This window comes from Trachinotus anak, unplaced genomic scaffold, assembly GCF_046630095.1.
Source record: "Trachinotus anak isolate AG129_WGS33_773 ecotype Australia unplaced genomic scaffold, CSIRO_AGI_Tana_v1 ptg000013l, whole genome shotgun sequence".
Lineage (NCBI taxonomy): Eukaryota > Metazoa > Chordata > Actinopteri > Carangiformes > Carangidae > Trachinotus > Trachinotus anak.
The window spans coordinates 27,820,231-27,846,471 of record NW_027273864.1 but is presented as its reverse complement, the minus strand read 5'-3'; the positions used below and the strand labels follow the sequence as shown (position 1 = coordinate 27,846,471).

The following is a 26,241-nucleotide window of genomic DNA, read 5'->3' as shown; positions in this document are numbered from 1 at the left end:
TTCTTCACTTTCTTCCCAGTGTCTATTACTATTTCTTAGTCGCTGCTGACCTCATATTTAGACAAATACTAAAGTACCCATGAAAAACACACTGAACCTCTGACCCCAAACAAGCGTACCTCTCTCTCTAGATGTGTGTATCCATGACGTATTCTCAAAGACACAGACACAGTCTGCTTGTAAAGGTGTTGTGATTTTGTTAAACAAGTACTCAGGTTGATTATTATAATTGAAAATGATTCATAAAATTCATCATTGTGGTCTTGTGCACTCAGTAATTAAACTCACTGTGCCTTTTATAAAAACGTTTGTGTGTGGAGACTTTAAGTTTCTTTAAAAATACACATTGAACAAATCAATTCGCTCTGGCCTGTGCTGATTTGAGATGAAGGCCACAGTGAGGATAGACAAAGGTCATGGAAACAAGTGTGGTGTGTTTTTTTTTTCCTCACATAAACAGAGTCTGTGAGGCAGTGCAGTCCTGTTTTTCTTAAATCTCTTCTATCTTTTCTCTCCCTCTTGCTTTTTTCTCTTCCTCCTCTCCTTTGGTTTCTGTCTTCCACTCACTCTCAGCTGACCACCATGAAACCATTAGCTCTCTGTTTGTGCTCCACTGGTATCCAATATCTCCCAGTGTATGTTAGTTTGACTAACACGAGGTCCTTAAGGTGCCTTAATGGTTGGCCAACACAATTTCCATTGTGCCGTGCAGTCGGTGATTAAGAGGATGTTGATTGCAGGGGCTTTAGGGGTGCCTGTACTGTAAGTGATATTTGGGTTATTCTGAGGCCTGTTGCTGCTCTGTGTCTCGTGTGATTGGATGCAATAATGGTCCCAGCAGTGCAGCAGCCAGGCAGGCAGGCATATGGCCGAGGTGCTGCCTCCCACCGCCTCCCATTCTCTGCTTTATAGACCTCCGGTGGGTCACGACCCCACCGTAACTCTTCCGAAGCTAGAGGAAGAGGAGCTAGCTCACAGGCCTGGAATCTACCAATGTGCCTTACCTCCCATATGAACCCCCCCCCCCCTTCCCCTCACCTTCTACTGCCGTGATATGTGTGGTCCCCATCAGGAGAGGCAGGGCGGGGACGGACGGTGGTGGTGATAGTTAAACAGTCACGGCTGTTAGGAGGTACACCCACCTCCTCCTCGGGTCAGAGAGTAGAGGGGACAAGTGCTGGAAATGGGGCGTCTTGTTGATGTAATAAAGCAATGTCAGGAAGTGGCAGCATGGAAACGTATGAACAGGAACAGAGATGGGATGATGGAGGAGAGAGGGGGTGGGGAGTAGTAAAGAGGAAGGCAGGAGAGAAAGAAAGAAGAAAAAGGAGGTTGGGGAGAGAAGAGAAGGGGAGATAAATTAGAAGAAGAGGAGTCCAGACACAGTGTCTGTGGTGCACTGTTAAGTGAGAATAAATCATTACCTCTCTTTTACCATTCCTACATGACTGCAGGCGCCGTAAAACACAGGTAAAGATACCCATAAATACACATTATTACACCCTTACACCCAGCCTCCCTCTCCTCAGATGATAATACCATATCATCCGAAACGACACTATTTCACTGCAACTCAACCGCAGAGAGAGTCTCCACTTCTCCATGCCTACCTCATCGCTTTTTAATGTGCATACATAATTTAATACCTCTTGTCTTAAGTATTTTTCTGCCCCTAACATCAAGCGGCGGAGAAGTGAGAAAGTATGCTGCCTAAGTACACCACGCCATTGATTAACTAGCAGGAGGTCTGGGAGGTGGATGGTGCTCGTGTGTGTGTGTGTGTGTGTGTGTGTGTGTGTGTGTGTGTGTGTGTGTGTATGTAGGTGTGAGGAGGGTTAGAGGCTGTGATATCTGCCCAGACAGAGAAACAACTCTGATATCTGATGACTCTCTTGGCAGACAGGTTGTATTGACTGGCAAGAGATCCGCTCCCCTAGTTTGACCCTGTGATGCGCTCACACATCAATAACCTCTGTTCAAATTCCTTCACTTGACAAATAGACAGGAAGTGTTATACCTGGCAACCAGAGGAGAAAACTAGTCATTAGCAGAGGGAAGAAAGTGGTTTATAGGCAGCTATGGTTGAGTGACTAATTTGATTTATTTTGGGGAGGCAGTTTCTCAGCTCGGTGTCATTTGATTTATGTGTCTGTCTTTCTGTGGAGACGCTGCCAATCATTGCTGACTCATTGCCAGTTTAATTGAAAAGAATACACTTCAGGGTTGTTTTTCTTTGCCCACATGATGACAGTGATGGTAAAAAAGATGAGCGCATTTGCTGACGGATTATGCTGCAGATGTGCTTGAACATGTGGAATTCCTGGTTCCAACTTTTAAGTTTTATCTGTGTCCACAAAACACCTTCAGTTAAGATTTTCCTTAGAATCCAACTTAAGATTTCCATAAAACAGAAACTGTTGCACAAAACACCCTTAAGTCTTCTTCCCTAAATTTTTCACTTAAGTATTAATGGTTTCCTTGTTATCTTAGAAAGAATCACTTAAATTCAGTTAAGCCGTTGCACAGAAAACCTTAGTGACCAAAGCAAGGGAAAAAAAACTTAAGGTACCTCTGATTGTATCTAAACTGCAACATGGCTGAGGTTATGGTGATAAATGAAGATGTTGAACATGTCCCAAGACCAGAGGAACACCCTCAGACACCCACCTAAAGATTTGATCAGCAGTCAGTTTATGATTTGCCCGACCGTCTAGATCTGATCGCTGCGGCTGTGCTCTTTTGCAGTTAATGATGCTCTGCAGTTCTTACACGACAGGATCTTTCTGGTCAAGTATTTCGTGTCCATCGATCGACTGTGTGCCGTGTCATTCAGCACCAACCTGTCTGCTGAATGCTGTGTCTTCTTTTTATATTCCCCTAGAAGTTTAACCCTAACCCTTTTGCTCCTCTGACCAACTCGGTTTTCTTGCCTTCTTTTCTCCTCCCATTTCTTTCTTCAGGCCAACATTGGGAGACGATAACCGGTATCACAAGTGCTAATGCTAGCCATCAAATAGTCTCCATGGAAACTGTAGAATTTTACTGCTGTAAAATCTCTTTCATTGCTGTAAATGATTTAAGGTTTTTCCTTAACTAAGGAAACCTTCTAAGTTCTGTGTAACGGCCTTAAGTAACTCCCTCAGCTATGGAGAAATTCAACCTTAAGTGTTAAACGTAAGTAGAAAACTGCTAAATTTCACAATCTGAGCAACAGCCAGAAAACACTGCACATAGACGTGATAGTGAACCAGTAAATGCTTTAAATCTTCCTCTGTCTGTGGCGTTGACAGAACTGGTGCACAAGGCACAACAGCTGTTTCTCCCACAACATAAGAAACAATACCATGCTGTATTTCTTATTGCCATTTCAGGGGAAAACAGTCATGTAACTGTAATTTATTAATACCAAGGTAAGAACTAATTAAACTTAGCTGGCCTGCCAATGCACAGAGGTGTGTGTGACTAGGGACGTGTCAGAGCATGAGTGTGAGTATGTGTGTCTGTGTGCATGGAGTAAGGTCAACAAGCAGTGGGTCTTTGTTCATTCAATAGCAAACAGTATATGAGCTAATAAAACACAGGCACAAGAAACCTGGTGTGTTAATGAAGATACAGTTATAAGTTTTGCTGTGTTTCCCGACTGCATCAGTGATGTTTTTGGAAATTTTGTTCCAGCTTGATTTTCCTGAAAACTGAATATTTCAGGACAAAATTTCTTCACAATTACGAAGAGCATTCCTCGTTTGCATCTGTGACTGCTTGAAGTCGGAGCTTAGCCTGAGACAAACACACACAGTTTTGCAGGAAGGAGCCACTACTCATTTGTTTTGACTTCGTGAAATATTTACAGCTCCAGATGAGTCGCATTTATCACTAAGCACAAGGAAGTCGAAGGATCTTTTCACTCTCTCCCCTAGTACTTGACCCAGAAACCAAACCTGAGGGAAAAAAAGGAACAGTGTGTAAGCCATTTTTTTTTTTTTTCAGGACAGATTTATTTGATATATGATGACATGCAAAACTAATTTGTCAAGCTCATGCTGCGGTCTTCAGTTGTCATTTGTGGCAGCAGGGTGCTGGAAAATCTCTGAAGACTGTTGATATGTCTCAAATAGAGCAACTGAAATTCAAGCTTTAAAGGGCTTAATGCAGCTAAATGTGTAAGTGTGGTTCAAGTGGAGTAACTGAACGTTGAGCTTTTAAGGGCTTAAATTAGCTAAATATGTAAGACGGCTCCACTATGTCAAGCACAGAAACCTGAGTGTGATGGTTTGATATCACAGATGTCATTGTAGGTCATACAAAATTATATTTGAACAGAAGAGGACATAATTGATAATAAATCGTTTTGTATTTAATTTTTTCCTTCAGAGGTTATTGGTTGATGCACATTTTGGAGATATTGAATTGGTAATGGAAAGAGAATATTTCCCTGTAATTAACATAATAAGGAAAGGGGAAAGCGCTGTCTTGTCATTTCCATTTTGTGAATGTTCTTGGTCAACCAGACAGCTGTGGGCCATCGCAGCAGGATGCTGCACAGCATTGTTTCTTTCCTTTTGAATGTTTCTCCATTAGAGTCCATCTTGTGCAGTTTACTGGATCACTGATTTGTCCACACAGAGTGGGCTTCATGAAGGTCTCTTTGAAGGCTGTTACTGTCCACACTGCGTGTTTCAATAAAAACTTTCTACATTCACAATTCACCATTTACCAGACCCATGATAGAAAAACAATTCCTGTATATTTGTGGTGGAGAACATCTCCAGTTATAATATTTGGGCTTTTTCTTGGAAAATATTGAAACCACATTGACAAATATACTTGATAGGGTTACATTTCTTTTTTTTTTCTTCTTTTTTTTTCGTGAGCCTCTACCAAATGGTTCAGAGAGATGTAAATCTTCAGTAAAAGTGCAAACATTTTCAGAAATGTGTCAAGTTTATCTTTCTGTGAACAGCACTAATGATGAAAAACTGATAAATGAAACATGTTACATATGATATGATCATGAAAAACTAAGTTATGGTCATATAATATATATTTTCTTCTTAGATTCAAAATACATGCATGTCAAGATCTACCATCTAAAGCAGTATGCTGAACCTTGTCCTATTCATTTACACTTTTAAGCCTCGCTGCCATTAGTGAACAGGTAGGGATTCACTGTCTGACTTTAACGCTGATGAACGTGTGATGGTTTTTAGTCTCTGTCCTAAACGCAGCTCTGCTTGCAGGTCAACAGTTCAACCCTATCGCCAAACTTCAGATGATAAGGATCCAGAGCCTCTGCACAGGAATTTACAGCAGGTTTTAAAGGCTCTTTAAAAGGATATGGAAAAGGGTCATAAATGGATTTGTTTATCAGACTTTAATGACTTGCCTTGGCACACATTACAAGGGAGGATGCAGTCCGACTAGATATCAGACAGAGGGGGAATCAGCCAAACAAGGACAGGCCGCCGTAATAAAAACAGATGTCTATCTTTCACACAAATTCCCAAAGACACTAATGTGTGCACACATGCTCATACTCCATTTCAAACCAAAGCTGAACCCTTGGGGTGCTGAAAAGCGGCAATGCGGTAACTATCAGTCTCCAATCCAAATAGTTTTTCTTGCATCGCATCTCCCTCACACTTTTAACACGGTGTCGCCCACCTCCTCTGCTAACCCACAGTTTGCAAGAGCTGCCAATCAAAACTGTTGGCATGGAGATAGCTGCTCCCTCGACTACCACAGACATCATCTCATGTAGGACAAATTAGGCGGGGAAATGGGTCCCTTTGCTCCCACACTTCCAGTTGAGTGTATTTGAAGCTGGGGGGAACATCATGTCTTTTGGACTAATACAAGCATATCATGGTCATACTGCTCCTACAGGGCCCCTAGCTCTGTTATTACCAAGCCTAATCAAGGACCAGAGAGAGGGAGAGAGAGAGACTAAGAAAATGAAAACAGATAGAGGAGAGAGAGGGAGAGATTGAAATCCCTCATGTGAAGCCAGGGACCACACAGCCGTGAAATAAAGGATTTCTTCGTGCTCTTACAAGAGCTATGTGCATTTTTTAATCATCCACTTTTAAGTAATGGCTTGTAGGCAAGATGTGGGAGGGTGGTGATGATTATTTCTATCACGTCAATTAGTAGTGGCATCTGAAAAGCTGTCACTTTGATGAAAGGGATTTGTACACTGCTGTCTAACTTTGCTGCAGGTATTTCCACAGTGCTCACAAAGCACTTAAAGCGATTGGATGGATGGATGAATGTCATGGCTACGGCCTCTTTTTTTTTTTTTTTTTTTTTTTTTGAATCATATGCATTTTCTCTTCAGCTGCTGCTTATAAAAATGTGGGACCCACTTTTACAGAATTTTCCACCGCAAAATTTAAAATGTACTGATCTGTTAAACAGGTCTCAGTGGGTTTTCAGGGATTTGGGAAATATGGAAAGCATACTTATAAATCCTCCAGCCTGTGTTATTAGTCAGGTTTCTTTCACAGAGCTCATGATTGGCCAGGTGACTGTTCCCACTCGCAATTTATTGCTCAGACTGATGTGTCTCTGCCGTGAAATACGGTGTCACTCCAAACTAACGACATTTTAACGGTCAAACTGCACTAATGATACACCTACAGGTGTGGCTAATGGCAAAAACACATCTCGATGGATGGAAGGAAAAGCTGTACATTGAAATGATTGGCGTGACAGTGGCGTGTTTTAATTTGAGGTGAGATAAGACAGTGACAGTTACTGAAAAAATAACATGCAGTCTTACATGGAGGAGTGGATTTTTGGAAAAAAAACATTTGTTCCTGCTAGCTCGCAGCCTGAAGAGTTTCATTATACTCAACATAACTTTTAGTTTCTGTTTCAGTAAGGCTCTCTGTGATTGTTAGTGCTATTCTGTATCTCACGACAAATACACTCCCTAACTTTCCAACTTCAGATTTTAGAAAAAGACTTTTTGAAGAGGGGGAATAATTACAGCCTGGGCCAACTTCATCCTAACTAAAGACTAATAGAGCTGACTCTACACACGTTATAAACCGACTTAAAGGCTATAAAAACCCACAATGCAGCACTCTCTGTAGGTGCCTATGCTACACCAGCATTCACTAAGAATATCTCCTGTTGTGGATGTAAATGTCTACTCTAAGAATAAAATACAACATAGGGTTGAAGATGCAGCAGCTCCTCGTTATTGAAGGTGAAATCTGACTTTTTTAATTCATAAGAAAAATCAGTTCAATTCCTGAGATACGTAATTGAAAAGGAGTCCTGACAGTTTCTCAGTCATTTGTCAAATGGTAGTTTTTGTTTCTCTTACGTTTGTTTTTGGCGATTGCCCCTTGGCCTTGCTGACAAGTTAAGTTACACTGACTGATAACACAGCTTGGCTGTGTAGGGATTACTGTCGTACATCCTGTGTGAGGCCCCTGGGAACGCCATGCTGTATCATTCTGTCAACAGTTAGTGCTCTGAGAGTCCTCCACTTTCTGTGCGTTCGTGTTTGTGTGTGTGGTACCATATGTCAGACTGCACCAGTCCTCGGCCAAAATCAACTACCCAGCTTCCCCCCTTCATTTCTCCTTGCCTTGGAAAACACGCCACTCTGCAGCCTTGATGAGGTGCGGCTGAACTTTGAGCCCTACCTCATCATTCCCCGGAAACACCTACATCATCATCCCAACTCCAAACCTGTCCCAAGTATAACGTCCACACCATGTAAATCTCCCTGACAGAGTGATGTCTCACCAGTGACATGCTGGATAGTTCCCTGGGTACCCAGGGCTGCGTGCCAGTCTGCCGATGAGTCTTGAAAATGAATGAAAAAAAAAAAGAAGCTGTTTCTGGGGTTTGGGCCAGTGCCACGGGGTCCACAAAGCCCCTGTTTCATTGTAAAAGTGGGATTAAGAGTTCATTTAACACACTGGGATATACTGTTATGTGACAGTGGTGGGAGCTCTACTGTACCTTAATGGGCCCAGCTTGTGCTGACAGATAAGTTGAGCTGAGCTGTTCTGGACCAGGGGCTCCATCCACTTCTTACCTCTAAATGAAACAGACTGTTATTCTTTCCAACAGGCCCTACAGTAGCCCTGTCCATCATTAAAGCTATGAATCATGTCTCTGCACTTGCACTGGCTCCCTCAGGGGTATATCATTGCTTTGCCCCTTAATCTGGGCAGATTTCCGTGCTGGGTCCACTGTACAGTATAGGGTTCTGTTTTTAGCACAATGAACAGCTTGCTCATGTTACTCTGCGAGTGTAGTGCATACCACAATCTTCCCACATTCGCCATCAAACACTGTGGTTTCAGGTGTTTAGTGAAATACAAGTAAATGCGCCTGCACCCTTCAGCAGTGGTAAAACTGAACTCTGCACAGCATGGATTTTATAGGGAGAATGTTTAGTTGCTTTTTAGCCATGCTAGCTGACATTACGAAAGCAATGGAAAGCACCATATGTGGTTTCTGTCGATGTTAAAGTGAATGTTGAGGGATTTGTTCCATAGAGAGGAAAAGCTACAGTTCCGCTGGCGAGAAAGATAAAAAGAAATCTTGCCTCCGAGCTGCTTCACGCTGTTTTGGAGGTCAATTGCTTCTTCAAAATACCCTCATTAAACTGTGGGCCCTAAATATAGGCTGCTCTGTTAGAAAAATCGGTATATGCTCTTTGATTCTGGTCTGAGCCACGACGTCAAAGTCATTTATATGCAGAGTTCTTCCTCAACGGTGATGCAATAAGTTGCAAAGCAATTCATCAAATTGGGTTCTTCACACTGAGAGAAAGAAGCCAAGGAGAGATATCTCAGGTCTCATTTAACAATATAATTATGCTGGAGAACATATCAACATATCTGTGCTTGTGATAGACAGACAAGACATGTCAATTTGATTGGGAAGCTGCACTTGTTTCTGCCTGGGGAAAAGGTGTAGAGCTGGGAGGTGTGGGTCAGAGGAGGAATTTATTCATGGAAGTAGAGGAAGTTGCCATCCATCCCTCACACTACAGAAATCTGTCTGTTGGCTCTAACTAATTGCCCGTCCATCTGTCAAATCCTGATTTTTTTCCCCCTTGCCCTTTGGACAAAGCATGAACGGTCAGTCGCCATCACAAACCAACTGCAAATGTTGAGGAGGCTGGCAAAAAAAAAAAAAGGAAATAAAATAAACCAGGAGGAAACACTGCCTGGTGCAGAGAGAGTAAATGGATGAATACATTTTACACACAGTGGATGATGTGAATACACAGCATGGTAATGCTGTGTAGAGATTCCCTCATTATCCTCTCTGGCTCTCATTTATTGATGCTGGAACACAACGGGCTGCAGATAACTTTGAGTGTGAAGTCTTTGTATTTGCATGTACTGAATAAGATGTATATTTTCTTACTGTCTGTGGTTGTTTGAGCTGGGCTGTCTCTTCTGTGAGCAGCTCTTCTCTGTGTCCCTCATTGAAAATGCTGTTGCTTTCTTTAGAAAGCTGAGATGCAGCGTTGACCCCTCTTAGAGAGGAGGAGTGTTTTTGTAGTATCAAGGCACCCACCCCCTCCACCCCCCCACCCCCACCTACCCCTCAGGCCTGTCACTTCAGACAGCCCCTCACTGGAGAGCTCTCTCTCAGATCAGCACTAAACTCTCTCCTTAGTCTCAGGAAGTGTTGGAGGAAGCGCTCTCAGCCTAGCAGGCTTTTCTTAGACTCCTAGGCCTCATTGCATATTCATAGCCCCCTCCACAGTCAAGGGTATCAGGTTTAGAAAAAGAAAAAAAAAAGAAAAGACATCCAGGCTTTAATTATTTAATGTCATATTGTTAATATTCTCTGTAATTAACAAAAAACATAATAAGCCTTGCACGTAAATGTCTCATATTTAAAAAGGTTTCTCTGTCCGTGCAGGCAGAGACGCGCAGCTGCTGACTTTGACTGCCATCGCAGAGGTCATTTTCCCATGAGCTCAGTTAAACAGTGAAAACACTGTCATGCATCACTCTCCACTGCCACACAAATAATGCAAAGACACTTACGGCTCTAAGTGGGAAATTGAGAGACTGCACTTTGTCATCAGATCTCCGAGCACTTGACGTGTCCCTCTGATAGTCATGTGCTGAAGGTGTGAAAATCCATTACGCTACAAACAGGGCTGCACAGCTTCAGACATTATGCTCTATGCTGAGCGTGAGAAAACTGCATTCATTCAAATCTTTTTTTAAAATAAATCATGGAAGTTACAAATGATTGTCTTTCTGAAGGAAAACACCAGTCGCTGTAGCAGGAACAAGGTTGTCTTACATTGCATGAGGCCTGTGTGAGTAGGATTTCCTCCAGTTTTTTTTTTTTTTTAATATTGCGCCTAAACTGTGTTTTTAGCTTTGTGCAGTATGAAAAAGTATTTTTTTTATTCAACACTGAAAATGATGAAAGAGTTTTTCAGGTGCTCTTGAAGTTGCAAAAGCTGCAAATTGATAAACCTTGATTAATCCTCCTTAATTGACATGGTTGACAGACTGATTACACCTGGTACTCTACATTAACTGCTGCTGTATTGTCTGTAAGGTACCGGGTACCAGGTGGAATGAATCTGTTTTTGCTGTTTCTGCCCTGATGGAGATCCTGTGAGGTCCAACCCTTCAAACTGCTTTATTACCCGACATATTAAAAGGCTTTAATCTAACTCTCCTCCCTCTGTGTAAGATTGCCTGGAGAGTGTTTGCTTTTCTGAGATCTGTTTTTTGTGAGTATTGGTCTGTTGACAGTTCCCTCAGGCCTGCATCTCTCCTTTCACACAGTGTTGATTGTAACCGACCCATAGACACAGTAGATGTGTGAGCAGCGGGACAGCTTGCCTGTGCACTCTCACCATTTACCATCAGTCCAATGAGCGGGAAAAATTTAAACGCTCATATTGCAAACAAGCGGCCACAAAAAATATCAAAAATAAGTGATTCCAGTGGTGGCATCCAGATGACAACCTCTGCACCCCGTCCTCCTCCTGATTAATAGCCGACAGGTCTCGCTGTGCAGCCGTGCTCCGCCACGGCTGGGGGTTCACACCGAGAACGAGGCGGCGGCTGACGGTGGTGAGCTATGTGCTGCTCAGCTCCGCGGGAGGTAATGAATTGGTGTGGCTGCCAGGACTGAAGAGCAGACAGCAGGATGAAGGAAAGTGATCAGTCTTTCATGGTGAGGTACTAGTTGTCCAGGGCGTGGGCCACTGATAGCAGGAGGAGAAGGGAGGGGAAGAGAAGGAGGTGAGGATGGGAGAAGGGAGAATTACTGAGAGAAAGGAGCAAGTGGTGGATAGGAGGAGAGAGTGGGTGGAAACAGAGGAATATGTGGCTACAGACAGAAAAAGATAAAGAGGAGGATGGGGGGTGGGGAGGGGGCGGGGAGTCACCCAGGCTGTGTTAACATTCCTGGGGAAATTCACTCCCTGTTCCCCCACAACACTCCCTAAACCACCACAGAGGGGGTTCATTATTCTCACTGTACTCCTCCACTAATTATCGTTATCATTATGGGGGATAATTACCATTTCACTGCCTAACACCCATGTAGGCTCCTCGGCTCTGAGTCATACACAAGGTTATCAATAGCTGCTCAATTGCAGCCTCATCTGCTTAATTATACGATTTGGGCTTTGTGATAAGTGAATAGGACGTGGAATCTAGCATTATGCCTTGTGAGTGCGGGCGAGATGCAGAAAGTCAGCAGAAGGCCTTGAAATAAAGCGATGCGTGTGGAGCCTGTTAATTAGAAGCTGTGGCTTTCGCTGGAATATAAATCAGAGGAAATCCAGGGTTATGAAACAACTGGAAGTCTCTGAAATATCCTGTAACCTGGTGCAGAGCTGAGAACGGGGCAAGCGTTGAATAAAATCCAGTAAGATGTAACTTCAGATCCTCTGTCTTTGGTTTCCTCCACTCATTACCTGTAGCTGGAACATCTACATGTTATCTGATTTCAGAGGCTCTGTTCTTTGTCTTCACTAGGAGCGAAGTAACACGCGCTATTAGCACCAATTCAATCAGCTCATCTCACAGTATTAATGAGCAGCCACCAGTTGTTCATCAGACCTGCATTACAATCGCTGGCTGTGACTTATGCTAAGCTTAGTAGCCATGTTTGCCGAGGAGGTGGGTAGTTTGGGAGGGGGGGGCTAAATCCCTCTGTGGCATTTTGGGGTTGCAGCTGACGCCTCGAACCTGATGAATGCTCTCTCCATCTGCTGCAGCTCAACACTGCAGCACAAGAGTGATGCAGGCCCAATCAGCAGGAGAAATTCATTAGACCTGTCAGGGAGGGGAAGGAGGGCGTGAGAGGACGGGCACGGAGGGTACAGAGAAGGAGGGAGAGGAGGTGACACCATGAGAGGTTCAGCAAGCGTGTGACAGACAGTTGGGTCAGGCTGGTGGAGTGTGTGCCCACTGAGGACCTCATGACTGACAAGAGGCACATTGTCTTTGACCCCAATTACCAGAGGTGTTTCTTTCCATGGCATGTCGGGCGGCCCCTTCTCTGCTCCGTGGAGATTTGCTTTTCCAGCCTGTTGTTTTCCTCACAGAGTTATCTGAACGATGGCTTAGTTCTGCTGAGCCGGATGTGTCTGACCTGTTGTCAAACTACCAGCAATCTGTCTGTACATTAACACATGTTGTGTCAATAACAGGCCTGCAGCTGATAATTACTGATTACTTTTTTTTTTAGTAGTTTATGAAGTGGTGAAAGTCATGAAAGCTCACAGAGGTGAATTTAAAATGAGCAAAACACAACAGAAAGCGGCAGATTCTCACATTGAACCAAGATTTTTACATAATAAAAAAATTACTTGTTGTCAAAGTTGTTGCTGATTTATTTTCTCTTGACCCACTCACCAGTTAAGCAGTTAACCAGTAATACACCATGATGACTATATAGAAAAAACCTTCACCTTAATTGTAATTATTATACTATGAGCTCTGTATGTACAAATTGCCTTTTAATAATAATAATAATAATAATAATAATACTTACTTGCTTTATATGAATGTAGAATGATCAAAGGAAACGATGCAATAAAACTTGACACAACATTAATCATTAATCACACATTAAAAGCAGTTATTAAAAAAGGAGAGTTATGATGACACATTAAAAGCAGTTAATCACACATTAAAAGCAGTTCTGAAAGGTTGAGTTTTGAATAATGATTTGAACATGGACAGATTGGTGCAGTCAGGGAGGTTTTGGGAAGAGCGTTCTAAAGGGAGGGGGCAGCAATGGAAGGTCTGTCACTGAAACAAGCCTTTTATAATATTCAGAAACATGGAAGCACTTCTGCTTATAATCTGCTTCTCAAAACTTTCGTTAAGCAAAAACACTTTATTTATTTTATTGTTTCCTGCTGTTGTGTATCGTTTTAAATGTTGACTTTAAATGTTTTGCCGTGTTGCTGAAGGTGTCACCATTTTGGCTCAGAGAACTTTCAATAGATATTTTTCAGTATATTCTGAAAAACTTTTATTCTGCTTCTACATTTCTAATCCGTGTGTGTCTTCCAGAGACGCTCTGACCACATCCTGTCTTTATTTCTCTCCGCAGAGACACTCATGGACTCCACCACAGCCACGGCGGAGCTGGGCTGGACCGTCTACCCTGTGTCCGGGTCCAGTGACAACAGCGTAAGTGACATGCTCCAGTTTCAGCTCTGCTTCTGATAATAAAAGCTTTAATGAAGTTATTATTTAAGTAATAATATAATTGCAAGTCATTTGAGGGCATTTTCACTGTGACAAAGGAGAGGTGTGGGGCCGCCCTCTCCTTTGTTACAAGTGCAGCTAATGTGTAAATTTGCTCAGTCGCCCATAATAACTTTATTTCTGTTGGGACTTCTGTTGGCCAGTGTTTCGGTTTCTCACTCTAAGGTCAGAGATCAGTGAATGAGCCCGCCTGCCCCCCAGAGAGAGCTAAATCATTTCCTCAGAAACACGGGGGGAAAAAAAGCCAACTGCACAGTCATATAGAAAGAATTTGAATTCAACAATGTTATTATTGTTCTGTGTTATTATATTAATTTTCTTTGTAGATGTTTGAAGTAGAAAACTTCAATTTGAGGAGCAGATACCACCAGGTTTTCTTTTTGAATATAGCTTCACAAAGACTCAAACATTTTAACTCTCACTTTTGAATATTCGCTTTCTTTTTGCATCATGCCTCCACAAATGATCCAGGTTTTGTACATTATAGCCTGATCTGAACTTTCTGATTCATGAAAAGCACTGTGTGACTGAACACTCTTACACTCTTAAAGCTAAATATGTGTGCTCATAGGTCAGGCCAGGAGCTATGTGTTATATGGGCCCTGTTGGTGTTTGATGCACAGTGTTTCCACATGGTTTGCCAGGGCATTGGTTCCCGTCTAACCACATGCAAGCCAGGCCCACTTAAAGCCAGCCAAAACCAGAGGCAAGGTCTCCTTCACTTCTTTCCCCACCATAAGATTTAGACTTCTTAGCCTGAGTCCAGAAGAGAGAAAAAATGTTGTAGACTTATTTGCTGGTGCATTTCAAAAAACCACTGCCGATTTTATTCAATTATTTATGCTTCTGTGGTTTGTTTTAAAGATGGTTTGAATTATACTCTATCATGCTGCGTCTTGTTGCACTAAAAATGGAGGAAAAAAATAAAATGGCAGCATAGAAAGCTGGCCTTTTACAGTTCCATGATACAACTTCAAAGTTGTTCAGCTATAATTTAGCACAACTTCATCTCTCCCAACCTGAGGGCACGTTGTCTCCTCCCTGCTAATTCCTACAATCAATACCAAAGCACAAAGACGCCCGATTTCCTCTTCTCTCGCCAGCTCTGGATCCAATCTGCACAGACCGAGCTTACACACACACACACACACACACACACACACACACACAAATCGACTCCAAAGACAGTTTACATCACTTCCTCCTTTCATCTATGCAAAATGTTAGACTCAGCAAAACATGCACTCAAACCATGTTTCATAATCAGGTTTAATACTAAGTGGAAACTTCAGACTTAGAAGTTGTGAAAAAAGGGGGAAAAAAACACATCACTGTTGCAAACTAGTTTGTGTTGTAAAAATGTCCGCACTGGCCAAAATGAGGTGAAATGAGGGTCCAAACATCAAAATGAAGCCAGCCAAGCTCTTCAAGAACCATCTCTGTTCCAGCAACATGTGGTTTACTGTCTGATTCTGTGGTAGGCTCCTCTTCCAAATCAAATATCTCCACATTCAGTCTTCCTGAAGGGATTATCTATGACGACATCTGAATGTGCGCACTCATTTTCTGCTTTTCTTCACGCTCCTTTCTGAAAAACCTCCACATGCAGTTATGATGTATCCCTCTCTTGGAGTGCAGTGAAATGCAAAACAAGTCCCTAAGCCCCCCGGGTTTAGTCAGGTATAGGTTGGCCTTATCAGCGTGGGCACTGAGGTTTTATGATGGTATGGCTGAGCTTGTCAAGAGCACAGTCTGCTGGAAAGTGAAGAGTGAGAGCGATGGAGATAGCTTGTCCCTTATGGCCCAGGGCAACAGGTGTGGAAACAGAGCTCGCTGTCCTGCTCAGTATAACAGCAAGAGGTGCTTTACAGAAGCTATTGTCTTACACACATATATGCATGGCTTCATGGGCTTAGCTGGTGGATCAGTAACATCCAGCAGAGTGCCGTACCAGCAGTTGGCTTTCACTGCTCTGCATGGCTTCATGAAATATATCCTAACTTGACATGTGATACTTTGCGACACAATGGAAACGCAAACAAGTAACAGTACGACATTAAGTCAGAAATGTTATGGCAGTTGGTGTTATTCCTCTCTTTAATTTTACAGGATATTTGAATAATGCCTGTCAAATTATTAGGATAAGAAATTCCTTTAGATACAGCTATAAAAACCTAAACTTCCTCCGGTAGGTTTTTGAAAATGAACAATATCACACTTCAGCTTGTGTAAATCTAATTTTATAACCCTCTCCTTGTACAGCTTGGCAGTTCTTATTTTAATTATGTAAAGTGACAGCCAAACTTATGTTGTCCCCGAGCCAGACAAGCAAGACATCTTCATCATTCTTCAAAGCCATTCGGGAAACATTCAGCACTAGTGCAATATTTACCAAACCAGAGTTTTGTCCCGCGGCGCTTCAGGAAGTTTACTGACTTTTGACTAATGTTCTCAGATTCTGGCGAGAAAACACACGTATCATATGCCTCACTCCGCCCACAGATGCAAACTGGTGCAGTCAGTGAAGCTGGACTGACAGACTTAACCCCGAGTGCACACATGCCCAGAGCACACAATAATGTATAACAATGTATAACAACACAATATAAAGTTTACATTTTGCTTTTACATATGTTTACCAGCAGAAAAGCTCATTGCTTCTTATTCAAACTCGTGCTGCTCCTTTAACATCAGACTGTGTAAACTTAGAGATCTTGACCCACTGGGAATCTGCTTTATGACATGGAGATAGTGTACAGCTGGCCAGCAGAGTGTGTGTGTAGGGGGGGGGGGTTAAGTGGTCAATGTGTTCTCCTCAAGTGGAGCTGAGAGACGTGCGAACATCAGGTCAGACATCCAGACCCGCTCCCTGCTACAACGCTGAGGTCCCGACAACAGCAGTCATTTAAGAAACTGTCTTCTGGCTGCAGGGAGCACGCACAGCTACTGTGGAGGAGAAACTGAGGTCTCCTGCTTAGGCGGAGAACATAATGAGGTGGTGTGTGTGTGGGTTAGGTTATCATTATGGATGTGTCATAATGCGCTCTACCAAGAGACATCCAGTGTCACTTGGGGACACACCGCAGCTGAGTTTTTGCAGGAAGGCAAGATGCAGCGTGTGTTTGTAACAGATCAGTTCCTGATGATTTATCAAAGAAGCTGCATATTGTACTAGAATTCCTTTGGAATAAGATTGAGGTTGTTTACATGTAACTGTGGGCATGTGCGGCAGACCAACGTGGCATGCTTTTTTTTTTTTTTCCTCCACATGGCCTTCTTTTTCTTTACAAGTAATTTGCTGAACTTATTTCATTGTATGGGCTCACAGGAATTTAAAGTGACCACTAATTTGCTGTGATTCACAATTAGAGTCTGTGAAATTATGTTTTGGGAGTTATTTGAAGAAATATGCAAACAAAATCCACATGTAACTTTGTGGAATTTAAGGGTAAAAAGATGGAATTGTTCTTCTAGTTTCACATGTTGTGCATTAGTAGTGGACACTGGTAATTGGAGTTGACTGCAGCAGACAGTTCTACTTAAGTCTGTGTGTGTGTGTGTGTGTGTGTGTGTGTGTGTGTGTGTGTGTGTGTGTGTGTGTGTGTGTGTGTGTGTGTGTGTGTGTGTGTGTGTGTGTGTGAGAGAGAGTCTCTCCACTGTATGAAGCCCGGTTCTCCTGCAGGATTTGGCTCCCATGGCCTCTCTCGTAGTAATTGAATGCAGAGAGTGGGTGTCATTTGTCCTCTGTCCCTCTAGGGAAGCCACTCCTGCTCTGACAGATTTCCCACAACTGCAAATGGGGCGGCTGCGCCCCGGGAGTTTTCTGCTGGATCTCTCTCCCTGCTTTTGTGTGAATAATTTATTTACTACTGTCAGTGATTGAGCGCTCATGTGTAGTGTGGCTGTGGAACTGTGAAGCTGGTTCAGGTTAATTCAAACACCGTAATGACAAGATGTGACAAATCCACACTTCATGTTATGTCAAAACAATGAAAGTGTTAGATCTCGGCGTGCTCCGACAGTGCGTTCTCATTGCCACTTGACTGATGTGTCACTTTATTCTGACCAGCTGTAGGTTGTAGAACAGGCTCTTTTCCTGCTGTAACTTTATGCATAAAGTGTTTATGGAAGTCGTGTTTAATGCTGCTTGGTCATTGTCTATCATGCAGCAGACTACTCTTACTCAATGAAAAGACTGTAATAAAATATAAAAGCTATAAAATGACATCTTAAATCATAGTTGGCCTCAGTGATGGGGGCTGTAATAGACGCAGTCCTTTGTTTTGGGGTTGATTCTTCCTTTAGTCCTGCAGTTTTACAATCCTTCAAACGGCTTTGAATGACTGTAATGACCGTCAATAACTCTTCCACTTGTTCTTGCCAGACAGATCTATTTATCAGGATTCTGACTGCTTGTTGACAACCAGTGTCCACGAGGAGTGTAGCTGCGGTCGACTTGTTGCAGCCAACAAACTTGTTGACCGTGTGCACGTTGGCTGAGCTTTTCCTTGTTGCACAGATGTGCAGGAAATGGGGAATTCTGACAACGGGATTGTTTTGCTCGCAGTGCAAATGCACAGTGCTCCCAACAGAGCAATATAACGGGTGACACATCGACAACCGTGAGTGTGTGTGCAGACTGTTGGCCGTTGCTTGCCTGACTGTCTTTTTAAAAGTGGATATCCTTCAACATGAGGCCGTTTTCAAGGTTTCCCCCTCTGTTTTTCATTTTGGATTAAACAGTTGGAAGTTATTGATTTTATCTTTTGAGGCAATGTAGCTGTTGTTCATCCCTTTAAAGCTATAACTGTAATTTTATTCAGTACAAACACCTCATGTATTTGTCCTTGAGCCCCACCCTGATCCTTTCTGGACTCACTCAGTATTATCTAATTTGGATTAAAATGTCAGGTAAGGGGACGGGATGTAAATATAAAAGTGCACAGTGACTCCTGCATAATGTGTGCTTACAGAGGAGGTAGGTAATTAGTAGCTACAAAGACGTCCAAAGGGAAGTGAGACCCCAGACCAATGTTATCGCTCTGGTTGGTGAATGAAGCAAAGAGCTCTCTTTGTTAAACGGTCTCGGCTGTAGGGGTAACTCCAGTCTATAACTCAGCCCTGACAGCACGTTCCGCTCGGCTTTACAGATAAAGCAGAGACCTACTGTCATTGAGACGTATGGGTTGCAGGTCAGCTGAACTCTTCTCTCTCTCTCTCTCTCTCTCTCCTCGAGTGGCAGAGGAGATATTGATTCTCAGGGAACGTCACTGAACTGTAACACCTCATAACTCCAGAGGAGGAAGAAGAGCAGCCGACACCAGCCCTGCCACAGTCCAGCCTCCACAGTCTGCAGTATATTCACTGCAGACAGACTCTCTGCGGCGGACATTTGTCTCTCAATGCTGCTGCTCTAGCATTATATAAATAACAGGATCTATAGCTCACCAGTGGGTGAACTCAAGGCTTGTGTAGGAGAGTAGCAGAGATGGTGTGAAAATAGTGGAAACAGTTTGTTTTGGGAACAGAGCAATTAGCAGCTCTTTACATGCTTTATCTAAACAGCAGGTCTTCAATACTAATTCTGTCATAAATAAGAAAAATTGCCAAGGCCATAAATTTTAAATCTGACCCTTCAGTGTCACTCATTCAACACTCATGTTTGCTAATGCAACAGAATCGCTACAGGTCTGTTGACAGCTCACTTACACACTTGAAGCATCAAATGTCACATGCAAGAATTCCTGGTGTTTGCTTGGAATAGTGGACGGGCAACACCCAGCAGGTTAAACCAAGCACTGGAAGTTATTTACCAACACTGCTGGACCCGGAGTTATTAGATTCAGGAGCCAGACGAGAGCAATTAAAACATAAAACAGAGCGCTGTTGTTTGGAGCCAGCCGTGCATTCGGTTTCACACCGTTGCGTTTTCATCGAAAGGGTGTGTTTCTGTGAGTGGTGTTTCTCAGAGGGAGGAGGGACGCACATCCAGTGTACCATGTAAAACCCTTTGCTTGTTGCTGTTGTTTACCTCAAAGTCCTATAGTCTTGTGTCTTTTAATGTTGAGAAAATACTTCACAAATGCAAATGAGCTCCTGATAATATTTGTTGTGCCTTTGGTTGTGAAGAAAATGTCTTTGATCATTCGGGTCTTAAACATCTATTTATTTAATGTTCTATTAATGCTGCATTCATCGCACTCAGCCCCTGTGGCAGTTGACTTCCACACTCAGAGAACCAGAAAAACAACATTTTGCCGAAACCTAACAGGATCTCAGAAGAATAAGCCGGAGTTTTTTTGTTTCCACCATCTGAGGGCAGCTCATCGCCTCCAGCTAATCCGTCTTGACATCCACCACCAGCGTTACCTCCACCTTCTGTACTTAAAACACATGACCACCATTTTGCAGCACTCTGAGTGAAGAGCCAGGGGAAAAAGCTGTGAAAATGAAGACGTTTCTTCTAATTTCACACTCGGCGCTTGATCGTTAGGCTCTTATTATGCCCCATTTGCTTCCCTCCACTGACTGTGATGAAAGCAGGCCAAAGAGGCCATGACAGGACAAAAAGGGGCCCTCCATCAAAACACATTTTGTTTGGGGTCTTTTTTAGCGCTGCCTCACCCCACCTCCCCCCACATCACTGCCAACACTTTCCCCTGCAGTTTCCCCTGTCTGCATCCCTCATTAGCAGCAACCCCCACCTGTCTCCACATTCATTTTATTAAAGTGCGATTGTCCAGCGCTCTGTGCCCGGTAGAAACAGGACTGTCCGCTCTTGTTTAATTGGCCCACAGCCTCCCCACTGCCCCTCAACAAGTGGGAAGGTCAATGGCTGCTCATGACCTGAGATGATGATGTCTGCCACTGTGGGCCTAAAGACAGACGCGTCCTTAAACCATAGCACTGAGAACCATAGCTTGTATAACCTTCCAGCCACAGCTGTTGTTAAGCTGAGATCACACTGCATCACTTTGGTAAATGTGCAGTAGTGCAGCTGATCAAATTTTAGGTTGACAACACAAGTTTTTGCATTTTTGTGAGTCAACTTATATTAAATTTAAGAGGAGCCGTTATCATGACACTGCAAATATTTCCTGTCACTGAAAAATCAGCTTTTATCTTTTCATTTATTTTTCTCTATGGGTATATGTGTATGTGTAATGCTTGTGTATATACATGTATGTGCATATATATGTAGGTATATGTGTAGCTATTTGGCTGTGTGTGTAATATGTATGTATGCATGTGTATATGTAATTGACAGCATAGATATTTATTAGGGCTGAAACCGTTCCTCGAGAAACTCGATTCATAAAAGTTGCGGCTCAGTAGACACAACAGTTACCAGTTTCACACTATTCACAGTAAAAATGCCAGACAGTTAATATTACTGTTTAAATTTTAATTATCACTGAAACTGTGGCAGATTACTGTGGTTACTTTGACTCATGTTGGGTTCTGTAGCCCAGACGCAGGAGCTGCAAGCACCGTGGGTTTATTTTGTGCCAGTCATGGCGGGAGCCAGTGACGGGGCTGCTCCGGAGATTTTTCAGCCTCTAAAACCTTTTTACACCAACATTAAGGGGGGGGAGGGGGGGGTTAAATGCAAGCAAACCCACTAAAAGGGGCGACTGTCTCCTTTTACACACCCAGACGAGTTTACCTGTCTGTTCAGAGTGATGTCATCACATGACCATGGAGCACACACACAGAGAAGAGGGACCTGGGTTTAGTTTTAACAGTTTCTATTGTAGCAACTTAAGCAAAACAATGTAGAATTTTCTTAAAAAGAAACCAATTAGTTGTTCATTTTAAAAGACCTGTGTTCTTCTCTCTTTTGTTATATTTTCTATATTCTACATAGTTTTTATTTATTCTAGACGAAAGTAGTTCTTATGCTCATTTACTTTATTTGTGTGTGCTCTGAGGTGGGGTTATAAGGTCAAAATACTCGTGTCAAGATGTTTAAACAAGAAATATAATGTTTTATTGACATAAACTGACACAAAGAAAAAAAGAAAAATCTGCTTTTACGACATTGATTTCTTTTGTGTGCACAGACTTATTTACAATTGAACATCAACATTTTATTTATGGAAACAATTTCCCTCATTAGGGATGTGTGGAAAAGAAATGACATCCAAGATTCAGATAAACAAAATCCTGTTTTTGGCTTTTTGGGTAAATTTCATCCTCTTTTCTCTCATCATTATTATTCATATTAGTTTTGGCTGCACATGAGTCTTTTCCATTTAGATTGGCTCTTGTGATGGTTTGGGTTTGGGTCAAGCCAAGCATCACACTAGCAGTGATTAATTAGGACATGGGAATTAAAAACTAAAGCTGCTCTAATTAGTCAGAGGGTGTTTGATAGAATGCTATTTTGCAACAAGAGGGGTGACTTTTTTCTCTCAACCCGTCAAAATCTGTCAGAATCCTCAGTAAGTGGGCACTAATTTCAGAAATTATATCAGCTGTGAAGTGAAGAGTGAAGGGGGGGGCGGCGTAGAGGCATAGACAGTGCAGCTGATGCAAAGTGGCTCTTGGGGGGTGGAGAACAGGATTTTTCTTTGGCTGAGATGCCGAGGTCAAGGTCACGACCTGCTCAGCGGTTGGAGCGCATGGTGTTTAAAGCGGGTTTGATCCATGGCCAAGGGGCAGGAAACCGTAGAGGTTGCATCTGGAGTCTGCACAGGCGGAACTCGAATTGGTGTGCAGTACGTGAACTTTGAAGTAGAGCAGCATACCCAGAAAACCTGGAGTGAAATTTGCCCCCTGATTATTCTTTATATGATTACCTGTGTAATATGATTATGTCAGTTCAGTGTGACTTTCACTGTGGAAAATTCATGTCATGTTTCCTCATCGCTGTAGTGAAAAGAGCTTTCACTACAATCTCAATAACCCATTAGAGTATGTGCTATGAATGTGTCCTATTAAGATACAATAAAAAAGTAGGACACGCTATCACATAAACCAGAGCCTCGCTGCTTTGTTCAAGTGACTTAATGTCAGGTCTCGAGTTTCTTTTAAAGCATTACAGTATGTGAACGGTTTTGTCAATGAGAGGGCAGGAAAAGAGACAGTAAACATCAAAGCTGTCTGCCTCTGCAAAGCAGGGTTGATATTTTCTAACAGCCCAAAATGAGAAGAATTTTTCTTAAGTGAGTTTTATTTAAATAGATACTGAAGTGAACTACATTTAACCTTTAATTGCAGCTTCACATTTTGACAAGATTGAAAAACAAAAAAGGCAAACTGATTGATGTTATAAGCCACACAAGGTCTTAAGTGACAGCTTGGTGATGCTCACCTCCCTTCGTTGGATTTACTTGTCAGAGTAAGCCATGCAAAAAGCGGCAGGTAACTGATGACATCCAGCTCATACTCTGTCCTAAAAATGTCCTGGAAACTCAGCAGCTCGTCTCATAGATTAAAAAAAATGCACCCCTTGGATATCTCAAAGTCATAAACCACAAATACTGCACCCCAATGTTTTGTTTCCCGCTAAAATAAGTAGCTACAGGACCATCACTGTGATGTAAAACAACTTATTGGGGTAAAGTTTCGAAAAAAGTCATTTGTGAGTAGCCTTCTTAATATACCAGCATTACCTCAACAAACGGGAGGAGAGGCTTTCTCTCATTTGCTCCATTAGAGTCTAATGCATCTATTTAACAGTCATTAGAGATATTATGTTTCCTTGCACCATGTAATCAATTTAATCAAAACATTGCCTTAAGCTTAGCCAATAATCAAAGTATCATAAAAATACACATGAAAGCATTCTTGTTGTGGAATTTATGACAGTTCATATTAATCAGGAACATGTGGAGCGTTTACTGCTTTACAGATGAATTGTACTTAATTGAATGAATCAGTTTGACTGCACGCCTCAATTACCAAATGTTTTTTTTTCTTTCACAAAATTCTTTATGTAATTCAAACTCTTTTCCACAGTAGAGAGACCGAGAAATGTTAACTCACTGTTTCTGTCTGTTTTGACCCACAGTGGGAGGAGGTGAGTGGTTATGATGAAAACATGAACACCATCCGGACGTACCAGGTCTGCAATGTTTTTGACAACAATCAGAACAACTGGGTTCGGACAAAGTACATCCGGCGACGCGGAGCGCAGCGCATCCACGTGGAGATGAAGTTCTCGGTGAGAGACTGCAGTAGCATCCCCAACGTACCGGGCTCCTGTAAAGAGACGTTTAACCTGTATTATTACGAATCTGACGCTGACACGGCCACCAGGACCTCGCCAGCTTGGATGGAGAACCCCTGGATCAAGGTGGACACCATTGCAGCGGATGAGAGCTTCTCCCAGGTGGACCTAGGAGGCAGAGTGATGAAGATCAACACTGAGGTTCGGAGCTTCGGCCCCGTGTCGCGAAACGGCTTCTACCTGGCCTTCCAGGACTACGGCGGCTGCATGTCGCTCATCGCCGTGCGCGTCTTCTACCGGAAGTGTCCTCGTATCATCACTAACGGGGCACTGTTCCAGGAGACGCTCTCGGGGGCGGAGAGCACCTCTCTTGTTGCTGCAAGAGGTGTTTGTATCCCAAATGCAGAGGAGGTGGATGTGCCCATTAAACTGTACTGCAATGGAGATGGAGAGTGGATGGTTCCCATCGGGCGCTGCATGTGCAAGGCCGGGAACGAGGCTGTGGAGAACGGGACCGTTTGCCGAGGTATGTTTTGCTCTTATATTTTCATCATATCTGCTAAGTGCAGTGAATCAGTCTGGTCTGTCATCATCACAGTAATCCAGCCACTAAAGGATACAATCCATGCCAGGTTTATACACCTGCACTGTGAGCTGCTCTGGGATCTGGTCATTCCCATTCAGCTGATGGTGAATAATGGTCTTGTAATGAAAAACATGATGGAAGGTATAAATTCTGTCCATTGATTATTCAACTGAAGCCATCGCTATATTTACATCACCTCCTGGTTTCTATTTTCCAAGTAAAAATAAAGTGAAATATGGCAATTCACATGTTAATTCTGGCTCGAGTTTAATCTGAAAATCCACTGCTGCTTTTTGAAGTTGGAACTATAAAGCATGTTTAGTTTGGTTCTTCTGAGCTGCCATAAAAAGATCGGAGAAGCTCATCACAGGCGGTCGGCCTCTAAGAGAACAAATAATTACTTTTCCTCCTCGGGACGGTGTAGCACATCTACAACTGACCCTCCAGTCTATTATGAAAACATTAAACAGTGATCTCTAGATCTGGATGTATAGAATTGCATTAAATGCACTTACGGTGTGTGAATTCACCATGATAGTGTGTGCAGGGTCTTTCTTGATCATTTGATTGTTTTTTTTTTTCCTTTCAAGACGCTCCCCACAGCAAAGCACGTCTCTGTACACACTGCAGAGAGAATAAGAACTGCAATTTTGAATCTGTAAAAAATGACTGTGGTAACGTCAAGGTTCTCAGAAAAGGTGCCCAAGAGCGTGACACAGGAGTCAGATGTAAAAGTAAAGAGTTTTTAGTTAGAGGAAAAACAAAAATCAAAGCAGGCAAACAATGCAAGGGTTGGGCTGTGGCAAAATAAAAAAAAAGGAAAAATACCACACAGGCAAGGTCAAAAACATGATCAGGATCAAAACCAAGGCACATGGTTCAAAGATAGCCTGTCAAAAAAAAACCTGACAGCTAATCTTTTTTTGGTAGATTGCTTCCTTCCACCTATGAGGACAAAGATAGGATAGGATATTTTTCAAAATTGCCTGCATTTTCCTATCAATTGGAATCCCTCTCAGGAAAATTGATCTGGCTTTTCAAAACATCAATGCACCCAACATTTACCTGTGCCGTGGCCTATCCGCACTCTGGCAGGTGGTATTTGGTCAACGTGCTCAGAGATCTTGATCACTTGAAACAGCATCACAGTGTAAGCCTGCAGAGAGGAGCCGTGCTGCTCCGGGGCCCAGCACAACAAACCACCCACCTGCGTTTCAGATCGCTGTGTTGCTGCCTCTCTTATGTGTGCCTGTAATTACAGCACCCCCCCCACTCCCCCAGTGTCTGTGTTCTGGAAGGGGGAAACGCGATGGGTGCTGCCTCACAAACACTGCCAGCCCTGTTTGGTGACTACTAATGAGGACAGCAACCAGCTCCTCCGTAAGGAACAGACCAATAAGAGACACGTGACATTAGCTACCCTGCTGTAGCGAGCCACTCCTGACTCCACATCCACGTGTAATTACACAAATCTGCATGTTTTTCGACCTACATTTAATTCAGTGCATGTGGTGGATTGAAGCACTTCAGGGGTGTCCGCAGTCATGGTGTTTTTTTTGTGCTTAACGGGATTATACAATTAAATACTGTCCGCTCAGCGGGCTCAAAGCGAGTTTATCCATTTCACATCCTCGCAGCACCGGGTGTGAAACTGTACTACGCTCCTGTTTCTTCCTGCTTACCTGCAGTCAGTGCACTGGCTTTGTTACCCAAGGTCCACCACAAGCGACGCTCCACGG

General features: G+C 42.9%; 1 protein-coding gene across 6 annotated transcripts in view; it reads left to right on the top strand.

The window, feature by feature from the left end:
* Window positions 1-26,241, top strand: part of ephb2b (eph receptor B2b) — a 117,710-nt gene that overhangs the window by 31,694 nt on the left and 59,775 nt on the right. For all 6 annotated transcript variants that reach the window (XM_071493120.1, XM_071493118.1, XM_071493119.1 and 3 more), the window contains exons 2-3: window positions 13,585-13,664; window positions 23,758-24,442. In XM_071493120.1, the coding sequence (XP_071349221.1) occupies window positions 13,585-13,664; window positions 23,758-24,442 (765 nt within the window). The remainder of the gene's footprint in view (window positions 1-13,584; window positions 13,665-23,757; window positions 24,443-26,241) is intronic.